The 13,055-nt window shown below is 35.9% G+C and overlaps 1 protein-coding gene across 3 annotated transcripts in view; it reads left to right on the top strand.

Annotated features, from left to right (window-relative positions):
* The window catches only part of TAF2 (TATA-box binding protein associated factor 2), a 75,439-nt gene extending 63,456 nt beyond the window's left edge, over nt 1-11,983 (top strand). The window contains exons 24-27 of one of the 3 annotated variants that reach the window (XM_078153712.1): nt 574-729; nt 1,183-1,288; nt 2,646-2,768; nt 10,423-11,983. In XM_078153712.1, coding sequence (XP_078009838.1) covers nt 574-729; nt 1,183-1,288; nt 2,646-2,768; nt 10,423-10,685 — 648 coding nt within the window. In that variant the 3' untranslated portion in view covers nt 10,686-11,983. The remainder of the gene's footprint in view (nt 1-573; nt 730-1,182; nt 1,289-2,645; nt 2,769-10,422) is intronic. The other 2 variants (XM_078153714.1, XM_078153713.1) reach the window with 2 other exon arrangements.
* The last annotated feature ends 1,072 nt before the right edge of the window (nt 11,984-13,055 follow it).

Below are 13,055 nucleotides of genomic sequence, written 5' to 3'. Positions count from 1 at the left end.
TAATTAAAATTTTTTTTTCTGTTATGAAGGTTTATTTCAAATTTCATTTATCTACATAGATTTTTTAAGCTAAATTTTTCCTTATGAAATGTATATAGAATATAAAATTTTAAGAAGAAATTCTTTTGGGTAAGATATTTGTTAATGATATCTCATGCTTCCTCTATGTGTTTTTAAAATGTATGGACTTCATAATAATTTCATCAATTAACAATCTATTCCAACACCAGTCCATATTTACTAATTTATCTCTTATTATTCATATTTCCCCCTTTTATGCTTCCCATAACTCTCAGCTACTAAGTGAAAAACATACTCTCATGGATTCATGCACTGAAAATTCACTGATAGGCAATTCTTTCCCCCAAAATTAAAAATCAAAAAGATTTTAGGAGATAAATTCCTTTTAAGCCCACTGCCTAGTAACTTTTAGATTCTGGGCTACTCTGATTTGCATGGTAGCTTTAGCCATTATATTAGTTTTAGGTATACTATGGGCTATTTGTCTTCAAATACTATTCAATACTGTTTGTCTTCAAAAAAATCTAATTTTGACCTTGAATGGTGCCTCAGGAAGAAGATCACCTTGCCAAGGAAGCATCAGCTAATTTATCAGCTCATCAGCAGGGAGTGAAGAGGAAATCTGACACACCACTGGGGTCCCCACTAGAACCTGGTCAAATATTGGAGAAGAATGACGATAACAGTAAAGTGAAACTCAAAATCAGAGTAAGGAACATAGGTTAAAACTAAACTAAGAAATATAGGATATTCACCTTCTTGGAAAATCTTTTCACTTAATTATAATGTTCTTTTTCTTCCAAGCTATCTGGGACAAATCACACTGTCAAAGATTAAGCAAGTGAAACTTGGGTGATCTAGGCAATTCTTTAGTTTAAATTATCATGTAGCTAGCTTATTTGTGAAATTCTTTTATAGCTCTCACTACTTCTCACAGTAGAAGAACAGATTAATTACTTGTAAATTTTCAATCAGATTTCCTTTTTCTCCCCACTAATAATACACCTAATCCTTTCTCATTCTAATGCTTTCCTGAAGTAAGAAGACTGTCTTTGTGGTTATTTGGGGCCATGCCCTATATTCCCTTTCCTAGGAATTGAAGAGATTATTAAAGTAATTCATTGTTTTTCCCCCTTCCTTTATTCTGTTGTTATATTGCAGTTCTCAAATTCTCAAGAAGAGGAGGAGGTTGACATGGACACTGTTCATGATAGTCAAGCTTTTATTTATCATCATTTGAACATGCTAGAAAGGCCATCAACTCCAGGTATAATGAGTTTTGCACCATGCAGAGGGATGGTGTATGTTTTTTAAAATTTGGGGACATAATAAGTTTAAAAGTGAGTAATGAAAATTATTAGATCTTCTTACAGTATTCATAGATTTTTTAAAAGCAAGATTGTTTTGGTCTGGACTTTTTATTTCATTTGAGTAGGGAACTCTTTGGATAGAAACTTTACAACTTTATTGTCTCAGAGAGCTGCCTGGGCACTTAGGAGCTAAGTGAGTAAGTATGTTTGGTGAAGGGGGTAGGGGGGAGCCCTGCTTTTTTCACCACCAGCAACTACTGCTGGCTAACTGCCATGAAACACCCTATAGCGTGCCCCTTCCAGCCCAGCCCTCATAGCCATCATCCTGGAAATCGTCTCCTAGAATGCTGGGGCTAGCTCTTCCCACCAGCTATCATGAAAGAAATATGCTTTCATCTGCACTCAGAGTACATCAATTCTGAGGTGTATAGCATTTTTCGTCATAAGTCCTTTGGAATTGTCTCAGATAAATATTTTGCTGAGAAGAGCTAAGTTATTCACAATTGGTCATAGTACAATATTGCTATTAACTATGTACGATGTTCTCGTGGTTCTGCTCACTTTACTTTGTATCAGTTCATATAAATCTTCCCAGATTTTTCTGAAACCACTCTGCCCATCATTTCTTACAGTACAGTTGTATTCTGTCACAGTCATATACCACAACTTTTTCAGCCATTTCCTAATTTAGGGACATCCCTTCAGTTTCCAATTCTTTGTCATCACAAAAATAGCTGCCATAAATTGTCTTTGTACAAATTGGCTCTTTTCCCTTTTATTTATTTTTTAAATTTAGCATACATTTTATGCATACATTTTTTTCACTTTATTTTTCTTGCTTTTTTCTCCCAGCATGGTGAATGGGTATTGTATTTCTTACCTTCTTGACAGATTGGGGAGAGGCTAGAGGGAGGGAGAGAAATTGGAAGTAAAAATAAAAATTTTAGATAAATATTAAAAAGAAAACAACTTTTGTTTCTTGAGAGTTTTTAGTTTCTCTTTATTCTTCACTTGGACTATACTTATCTCTTTGTAATCAACAGGGGAGTAGAATAAACATCACAGCTTAAAAGAGGCACCCATTCCCCCCCCCCCTTTTTTAGCAGAAGTCTCTCAAAATGAAGAAATTAAGAAATACTTCTGATGAACGTTCTCCTTTGTATGAACTCACCAGATAAAATCGACACTTCTGTACTCTTAAATCTAATATACTGCTTTAACTACAGCATTTCAAAATAAAATCAGTGTGTTAATTGCTATCTTAAAAATAAGTCAGTCCATGGTTGGATTTTTTTGTTTGTTTGGCCTTTTTAGGTCTTTCAAAATTGAGGCCAGTTAGCTCCCGCTCAGCTTTGATGCCTCAACATTCACCAGGCTGTGATGTCACAGCTTCTGCAAAACCTCAGTGGGGTGTGGATATGTCTCGCAAAGGAATAGGTAAGATTCACTTTGTTACTCACAAATATAGTAGCTCATGTTTATTTAGCATTTTAAGGTTTGCAAATTGTTTACATACATTATCTCATTAGAACAATAAATCTCTTAAAGCTATACCTTCAAACTTTGCAATATTATTAAATGCAAAAAATAAAGAATCTTAAGAACTTGAGTATTTTACCTCTTTTAAAGAATCAGCTATATATGTTTTTCTAACTCAAGGATATCTTGGATGATGTCATAGTGCTGCATGCCAACTAAAATGGTCAGACCTTCCCTATTATCCCTTTGAGGAATATAAACTGGAGTCAATTCTATTGTTACTCATCACCATTTGAGGATTGTTTGTTCCTTAAAAACCACACAGTCATTACATAATAATAGGGCCAAAGGCTGCACATATTAAAATTAAAAACATTTCTTTTTTTATTTTACCATTGATTTTATTTTTGTGATATTGTAGTTCAAGCAGTATATTAGGTTTTGAGCACAGAAGTTACTGATTTTATCTAGTGAACTTACACAAGAGAGAATGATGATCAGAAGTATTTCTTAATTTTTAGAGACTTCTGCTACAAAAATGGGGGAGGAGGAATGGGTGCCTGTTTTAAGATATGTTGTGTTTATTCTGCTCCCTTGTTGATTACAGAGAGGATTATAGTCCAAATACAGAATAAACAGGAACTAATGAATTCTTAAGGAACAAAGATTCTGTATTTTTTTAAAAATTTATTTAAAATTTTTATTTTCAGTTCCAAATTTTCTCCCTCCCTCTATCCTCTTCCCCACCCATCAGGAAGTCAAGAAACACAATACTCATTAACCATATTGTAAGAAAAATAAAGTGGGAAAAAAAAACATACTTCCATCTACACTCAGAGTTCATCAGTTCTGGAGGTGGATAGCACTTTTCATCATGAGTCCTTTGGAATTGTCATGGATCATTTTATTGATCAGAGTAGCTAAGTCTTTCACAGTTGATTATCATTACAGTATTGCTGTTACTGTGTACAATGTTCTCCTGGTTCTGCTCACTTTATTTTTTGTCAGTTCATTAAAAATCTTTTTTAAAAATTTTTAAAAAATTTATTATTTTTTTAATATAAATTTATTTATTTTTGGTTTTCAACATTCACTTCCATAAGATTTTGAGTTCCAAATTTTCACCCCATCTCACCCCTCCCCCTCCCCAAGATGGCATACATTCTGAATATCCCTTCCCCTAGTCTGTCCTCTCTTCTATCTCTTCCCCCCCTTCTGTTATCCCCTTCCCCTTCTATTTTCCTGTAGGGCAGGATAGACTTCTGTACCCCATTTCCTGTATTTCTTATTTCCCAGTAGCGTGTGAAAATATTTTTTTTAAAACATATGTTTTTAAAACTTTAGGTTTCAAATTTTCTCTCTTCCTCCCTCCCCACCCACCCTCATTGAAAAGGCAAGCAACTCAATATAGGTTGTACATGTGCAGTTATGCAAAACACGTCCATAGTAGACATGTGAAAAACTAACTCTATTTCCCTTAATCCTATCCTGCCCTCCCATTTATTCTATTCCTTCTTTTGACTCTGTCCCTCCTCAGAAGTATTTACTTCTGATTACCCCGTTTCCCAATCTGCTGTCCTCTCTATCATCCCCCTGCTCTCTTGTCCCCTTCTCGCCCTATTTTCCATACCCAGTTGAATGTGTATGTTATTCTCTCCTTAAGCCAAATCCTATGAGAATAAGATTCACTCATTCCCTCTCACCTTCCCCCATTTTCCCTCCACTGTAAGAGACTTTTCTGGGTTTTTTTTTTTGTGAGATAATTTACCCCATTCTACCTCTCCCTTTCTTCTTCTCTGAATATAATCCTCTCTCATCCCTTAATTTTATTCTCCAGATATGACCCCTTAATCTTCAACTCACCCTGTGCCCTCTATCTACATATACATACATATAATTTTTTTCCTCCAACTACCCTAATACTGACAAAGGTCTCATGAGTTATAAATGCCATCTTTCCGTGCAGGAATGTAAACAGTTCAGTCTTAATAAGTCTCTTATGATTTCTCTTTCCTGTTTACCTCTTCATGTTCCCCTTGAGTACTGTATTTGAAAGTCAAATTTTCTATTCCGCTCTGGTCTTTTCATCAGGAATGCTGGAAAGTCCTCTATTTCACTGAATGACTATTTTTTTCCCTGAAGGATTATACTCAGTTTTGCTGGGTAGGTGATTCTTGGTTGTAATCCTATCTCCTTTGCCCTCCACAATATTATATTCCATGCCCTGCTGTCCTTTAATGTAGAAGCTGCTAAATCTTGTGTTATCCTGATTGTGTTCCCACAGTACTTGAACTGTTTCCTTCTGGCAGCTTGTAATATTTTCTCCTTGACCTGGGAACTCTGGAATTTGGCTACAGTACTCCTAGGAGTTTTCCTTTGGGGATCTCTTTCAGGAGGAGATCTGTAGATTCTTTCAATTTCTATTTTGCCCTCTGGTTCTACTATATCACTGCCGTTTTCCTTGATAATTTCTTGAAAGTTGATGTCTAGGCTCTTTTTTTGATCATCGCTTTCAGATAGTCCAATAATTTTTAAATTCTCTCTGCTGGATCTATTTTCCAGGTCAGTTATTTTTCCAGTGAGATATTTCACACTGTTTTCTAATTTTTCATTCTTTTGGATTTGTTCTACTGTGTCATGATTTCTCATAAAGTCACTGTCTTCCAGTTGCTCTATTCTAATTTTTAAGGAAGTATTTTCTTCAGTAAGCTTTTGGACTTCCTTTTCCATTTGGCTAATGTTGCCTTTTAGGGCATTCTTCTCCTCATTGGCTTTTTGGACCTCTTTTGCCATTTGGGTTAGGCTATTTTTTAAGGTGTTATTTTCTTCAGTATTTTTTGGGGTCTCCTTTAGCAAGCTGTTAACTTGTTTTTCATGATTTTCTTGTATCACTCTCATTTCTCTTCCCAGTTTTTCCTCTACTTCTCTTACTTGCTTCTCAAAATCCCTTTTGAGCCCTTCCAAGGCCTGGGACTGATTCCTATTTTTCTTGGAGGCTTTGGATGTAGGAGCTTTGACTTTGTTGTCTTCTTCTGTTTGTGTATTTTGATCTTCTTTGTCACCAAAGTAAGATAATATAGTCTGACTCTTTTTGCGCTGCTTGCTCATGATCCCGGCCAGTTACTTGAGTTTTAAACTTTGTTAAGGTACGAATCTGCTTCCAATGTGGAGAATGTACTGTCCCAAGCTTTGGGGGTTTGTACAGCTGTTTTCAGAGATACTTGTAGGGACCTGTAAATTTTCAGTTCTTCTAAGGTGGTATGATAAGGGGTGAGGTGTTTAGTCCTTTCCTGGCCTGTGAGCACAAGTACTCCTTTCTGTCCTGTAACTGTGAGGAGGGGTTCCTCTGCACAGCCACTACAAGCTCCACCATACCAGAGCTCCTCCTCACCCCAGCACCGCTGCCCAGAACTGTGGCCCAGATCCAAACGTGGGCAAAGCAAGAGATTCTTGCCTCAGCACTGGCAAAGAGATCCCTGCAATCCCTCTCTGATCAGCTACTGGATTACCCCTCAGTCTGTGGACCAGAAGCTCGGGAAGCAGCTGTCTTGCCCCCCCCCCCACGGTCTTTGGGAATTGAGCTGAAACCCCACCTTCCTTTCTCAGCGCCGACAGAAACAGACTTTTTCCACTGACCTTCTAAATTGTCTTTGGCATTGGTGGATTGAGGAGTCTGGAAACCTCCACAGCTGCCCGAGATTCAGTCCTCTGAGGCCTGCTCCAGGTTCGCTGCGGTCTGCGTGCCCACGCCGCGCTGCGCTGTGCTCCCAGCCCGGCCTGATACACCTTTCTGATCGATCATCCAGGTTGTCTTGGGCTGGAAATTTGTTTCACTCTGGCTTTTTGTGGGTTCTGCTGCTTCAGAATTTGTTTAGAGCCATTTTTTATGAGTATTTGGAGGGGTTTGGAGGACAGCTCAAGCAAGTCACTGCTTTCACTCCACCATCTTGGCTCTGCCCCCCCCCCCATAAAAATCTTTACCGATTTTTCTGAAACCACCCTGCTTATTATTTCTTGTAGCACAATAGTATTCTATCACAATCATATGCCACAATTTGTTCTGCCATTTATGGACATCCTCTTAGTTTTCAATTCTTTGTCACTGCAGAAAGAGCTGTTATAAATGGTTTTGTACAAATATGTCCTTTTCCCTTTTCTTTGATCTCTTTGGGAATGTAGACCTGGTAGCGATATTGGTAGGTCAACGAGGATGCCATTTGGGCACACATAGTTCCAAATTGTTCTTCAGAATTTTTGAGCTAGTTTACCACTCTACCAACAGTGCATTAGTGTCCCAATTTTTCCACATTCCCTCCAGCATTTGTCATTTTCCTTTTCTGTCATGTTAGCCAGTCTGATAGGTGTGAGATGCTGTCTCAGAGCTGTTTTAATTTTCATTTCTCTAATCAGTAGTGATTTAGAGCATGTTTTCACATTATTGCTGATAGCCTTGATTTTTTTATTCTGAAAATTGCCACTTCATATCATTTGACCATTTAGACTTCTTTCCACTTGTGGAGTGAATTGGGATATTTACCTGTGTCATGCAAAGAGGATTTCACTTCTCTCCATGATTATATCCCATTATTTTATTATGGAGCTTTTTGCAATAACACCACGTTATTTTAACAGATCACATAAAATAATCCCTTACGAATTGAAATCTGAGGCCCTGCCCAGCAATAACCTGTTGAGTCAGATGCCTCTTTATATGTTAGTATTGGCCCCCAGGTAGCCAGAGAGACTGAAGCCCAGAAACATGATAGACTAGTTTATCTCAGGAGCTGATACATGGAGTTCTCTATACACTCATTTCATATTAGTTTAGAATCACTAGAGATTTTATCATGGTTTTCTAAGTCCTTGTAAAAGTATAAGGCCATTGAGTGTGGAATTGAGTTTTGAAGTGGTTACGAGCATTGTTTGGAACAGAATACACACCACTGCACTCATCTACCCATGTGGCATAATCCTCTGCTTTGGATGTGTGGGTTCTAACATAATTATTAGCTTTTGTGTCATCAAACTAGCTAGACAGGTGTTTAGAATTAGATGATGCTGGACAATTCTAGTTGTAGGAGAACAGCAGAGATTCTTAGAGCATGAAGCTAGCCAGCTGGGAAGCAGGAAGATCTATAATATATGTTAAGATGACTTAATGAAAAGGGAACCCAAAGGATTTTTTTTAATAGTTATTTCTGGACCTTTGTAACTAAACTTACTGCTCAAACCAGTTAAACTTCTTACCACATAGTGGCACAATAAATAGAGTGCTAATCTTGGAGTTAGGAAGTCCTGAATTCAAACTCTTCCTTAGAAACTCAATAGACTTTGGCCCTGAAAAAATTGTTTAACCTCTCGGCCTCAGTTTCCTAACTGATAAAATGACTCTAAGGTCCCCTCCCAGAATTAAATATGTGATCCTATGACTTGTAGTAATTATGCCAGTTTTCCCATATTTTAGATGAAAAACCAAAGGCAACGTCCATGCTAGGTTGTTTTAAAATTTTGACAAAATTTATGCTTAGATATATAGCCAAAAATGGAAGTACAGGCTAAAGGACTACTTAAGATTTCTCCCTTCTGAAGTTTTTTTTTTGAAATCTTAAAAGAATATTACCAAAATGTGCTTCATTACCCAAATGAAGTCACCTTCTCAGTTTGCATTTTCATTATCTTGGATAATAACTGACAAAACAATTATGCAACTAAAAGCACATTTAAAAAAAACTGGAAAAATTTTTTTTGTATGATTAATATTCTTGAGCCAAAAAATGGTGATGTTCAAATGACATTAAATTTGGAAAAAAATTCATCTGACGTCCCTTATATGAAACTGTATGGAATTAATTTTCTATTAAGACAGTCACCTTGCTATTAAGTGACTTTGACTTTTATATTAAATATGTTTATTTACTTAGTTCAGTAGTTTGTGTTTAAAAATGGATTTTCTTAGACTTTTCAGGACTCAAGTAGGTCACCAAAAATGGGTAGATGATACAATATAAAGAACTGAGAGTCAGGGGAGTCTAAGAATGCCTAAGCCTATTGCTAGCTGGCCCTTGGAACCTGATATCTTACTACAAGAGTTTATTCCAACATCAGCATTTTTTAGGTGAATGAGAGAATTATAGATTGGAAGTGCCAAATGCATTGCAAGAGCTGAAAAGGAAGATACATTTCTTTCCTGGGTCCTTTTTTTGGATTCCCTACATTGAAGCTGTTACCCACATCTAGAGTGACATTTTCCATGTTTGATAGATTCTGTATAATGCTCAGTGATTAAGACTGGAATCCCTTGGGAAGAAGTAAGGATGAAATCCAGTTATGTACATCACTCAAGTTGCCACAAAGATTTCTTTTTATATCGTAATTATGATCATCAGTATCTACAATTTTAGCCAAGCTGTGGCTCTTACAAAGCAGTGACATGATCTTACTTTAGTTCTGTTCGGTATCACCATACCAAAAAAAGTGTTACATGCCCCAGTCTTAAAAACCTAATCTGAAACAGCTACTAAGATGCACTATCTCCTTAGCTTAGAGGTGTTTGATTTGGGAGGCAATCAGGGGGAAGTTGATCTGTTAATACTTTAATAGATCCCTAATCTCATCATTGACCAAGGACTTCCTCTAGTGCAGCTCATATTATCCATGCCTTCTTGTCCTGTGTAATTCTTTTCTGTCTTTCTGATCATAATCCATAGGTGATCTGCCTATTATGGCAGGAGCCTTCTTTATTCTTTTATTATTTTTTTAATACAAGTGCAGCATTTGAACTTTCCATCTGTTACCTTTCTCACAACATGTTACTATCTTTTTTTTTCCCAGATAGATGTCTTTAATCATATATTTTTGCTACTTCTGGTGTGCAAGTTAGCATTAATAACATACGGAATTACACCCACTGTGCATCTTTTGTTAGGGTCCCTTTCCCCAAACAAAAACTTCTGGCATGTTATGGGTGATTATCTCCATTTTGGAGGTTACCGCAAATGTGCTTTTTGTCCCCTGGGCCTGTTAGAATATGATCTGATTTCACCCTATGAATCACTGCAGTGAGTACAATGCTTTCACTTTAACAAATTCTATAGCCTTTCTTAAGGAGAAAGATCTCTCAGTTTCAAACTGAAGTATCATTGCTAGCAACTAGTATTCATTGATGTTCTGTTTTATGAATAGCTAGTTCTCCAAGTGGTGTTAGTGGAATGCTACCACATCTAGGAGGAAATAGTGTCTCTTCTACATGGTTGTATACACATAAGCATCTATAGATCATTATTTATTATATGATACTTTTAAGATAACTTGCATGTGTTAGCCATCTTTTGTTGAACCCTGATATCTTATGATGCTTATGTAAAACATTTGTTAGATGTGAGATGTTAAATTTGTAGCTGCCTGATCACAGTGCTCAAAACGGCCTGTTCATCCTTATATCGTTGGTAGTAGCATCTCTTATTAAGAAGAGGACCTCTTAACTCTTGTTACATGGGTGTGTTGGAATGATAAATTCTCTGGAGCCAGTTTGTCCCTGTAAGCAGCCTCTCACTTTTAGTTAATGTCATTTCCCTTATTAATCATGAATTCTGTTTGCACCTTTGCCTTGTAGGTAAAGAACAGTCTTTGGAGATGAATATGCTGTCGGTACCAGCCGCACCACTCTCAGTGTTCAGTAAGGAGCCAAGCTCATCCAAACATAGTGACCATCATCACCACCATCACCATGAACATAAGAAAAAGAAGAAAAAGCACAAACACAAGCATAAACACAAGCATAAGCATGATAGCAAAGAAAAAGAAAAGGAACCTTTCACTTTTTCTAATAGTCCAGCCAGCGGCCGGTCAGTTCGTTCACCATCTCTGTCTGATTGAAGGCTGTGACAAAGAGGACTTGTCTGGAGCACGTAGAATTGTCCCAAAAGGAGTGGCACCTTACCTGATATTTCAGAATCAAATTCTAGACATTTGATTTACATTACTTTTAGTTAGGTAAAAGTGAAGTGTTACTAGGAAAAGGTATTTTTTTGTAAACAATTTCATTCCCTTTCTCTCTTTAAAAAAATTTAAAAAACTCTCTCTTCATAAGGGCCCCCACGTGCACATACGCTGCCCCCCTACATATCGTGTTTTTCATGTGTACTGTCAGAGTCAATTATGTTTTATAGCTTTTGATGGATGTTGTGAAGCAAAGTTATGTTTTAAACAGAAGCCACTGCCCAGACCTGTGGTGAAACCACTGTTTCCAGTACAGTATTGTATAACAGCATTTGGATACTGAGAAGACAAAGGCTTTCCCTATAGCTGTTTTTTCCATTTCAGTGTCTTTGTGTTAACATCTGAAATTGAGCATCAGAATTTATGAGAGAGAATAAACAACGTTTTCTTTCTCCCTTAACCAAATTCTTAGGATGCAAATTTTTATTATGAATACCTACATTTTAAAATCTGCATTATGCAATTATGTTGTTGTAATTTTATGAGAAATAACTTAACACTTGAAGAGCCCCTAAATCAAGATTTTATAATTACAATGAAGTTTGCCTTTTTTTTTGGTGAGGTAGCTTTTCTCCTCATTAAATATAGGTATATATGTACACATATATGTATATGTATAAAATATTCTTTGCTAAACATCAACAGTCTTGAAATAGATGAGTACCCAACACATGCTTTGGTTGATACATATTTCAGATTGTCTGTGCTTTTTCTATAGTGCAAAATTATCCCTGAGTTAACAGTGGTTTGGAACTTTTAAAAGGTAAATTCACCTATTAACGATGTCATCCACAATTTGGCACTTATGTGAGCACACACCACAGATACTCTCTGTTGTAATATTTCCATTTTTAAAATACATTTTGTTGATATAATTTAATCTTTATGTTGTTATGAGTTTGCCTTTGTTTTCATTAGCTACTTTACTACTGTCTTTTTAGTCTTCCTTTACCTTTTAGTTCAAAGAGCAGTGTTTTTATTTTATAACATTTTCTCCCTCTTGATAGAGATAAAATAAATACATAAATAAATACAATAAAAAATAAAAACAATTTAAAAATGCTTCTTCACAGTAAAGATTTTTCAAAGGGGACCCAATAATGTACTTTTTACAATAGAACTTTTAGTTCCATTTAGTTGTGTTTGAAAAATGTTAATAAATACTTTTTTATGAACTTTGTGCACTAAATCTCTTTTTTTAAACGATACTGAAGCTACTAAAAGAATAAAAAACTTAGCTCACTGGAATGCTGGGATTAAAGGGCAGAGTGGTTCTAGTATATAGAATCTTAGAAACCTTTACAGTTAAAAGTGTGACTTCAAAGATCGGTTTAGTCAATAAACTGCCTGAAGCATAAATTCATCTCTGACATCCTCATCACGTAAATCAAAGCCTACTGCTTTGAAAATTGCCAGTATCAGGGAATACACTGCCTTCCAAGGCAATCTGTTGTATTTTTGGACATCTTTCGTCATTTGGAAGTTATTTATTTTATTGAGTGTAAAGTTGTGCCTTGAAACTACCATCCATTTGAATTTAGCCCTCATTTCTGATGTGAAGCAGAGCAATTCTAATTCCTCTTCTAGTCAATCAAATATCTAAAGATCAGAAATTAACTGCTACTGAATTATCTTAATATTAGAAAAACATACTGAACAAGCAATAAATAAGCTCTCTACCCCACCCCATGCCACTGCTTTACGATAACCCCTACCACAAGCTAGAATTAAAAATCAATTTAATCAAATATAGATAGAACAATTCCAACATTACATAAATTAGAAAAATAGGGACATATATAATCCTACTAAATAAGTTATTTGAGATAAGTATGATCTTGATACCCAAACTAGGAAGAGATAAAGGAGAGAAAGAAAACTATAAACCAAAATCTTATGAACAGTGATAAAAAAAATTAGCAAAAAGACTATATATGAAAATATATACAATTATGAGGTTAGATGTGTACCAGAAATTCATAGATGTTTCAAGATTAGGAAGCTATTCATCATACTGTTAAAAATAAATTGTATAAATAAATGCTGAAAAAACTTTGTAAAATATAAAAATTAAAACATTTAAAGCATAGAAATAGACTTTCTTAATATGGAATATAGTATATATCTGAAACCAAGAGCCAGCATTATCTGCAGAGAAGAAGCAATAAAAGCCTTTCCAGTAAGATTGAAAGTGAAGCAAGGATGTCCATTGTCACCACTGTTGTTTGATATAGTTCTAAAAAGGCT

The sequence above is a fragment of the Phascolarctos cinereus genome, unplaced genomic scaffold (assembly GCF_003287225.1).
Source record: "Phascolarctos cinereus isolate Bilbo 61053 unplaced genomic scaffold, phaCin_HiC Scaffold_4;HRSCAF=312, whole genome shotgun sequence".
NCBI lineage: Eukaryota > Metazoa > Chordata > Mammalia > Diprotodontia > Phascolarctidae > Phascolarctos > Phascolarctos cinereus.
The sequence above is the reverse complement of the archived record's forward strand: the minus strand, read 5'-3'. Positions and strand labels throughout refer to the sequence as shown.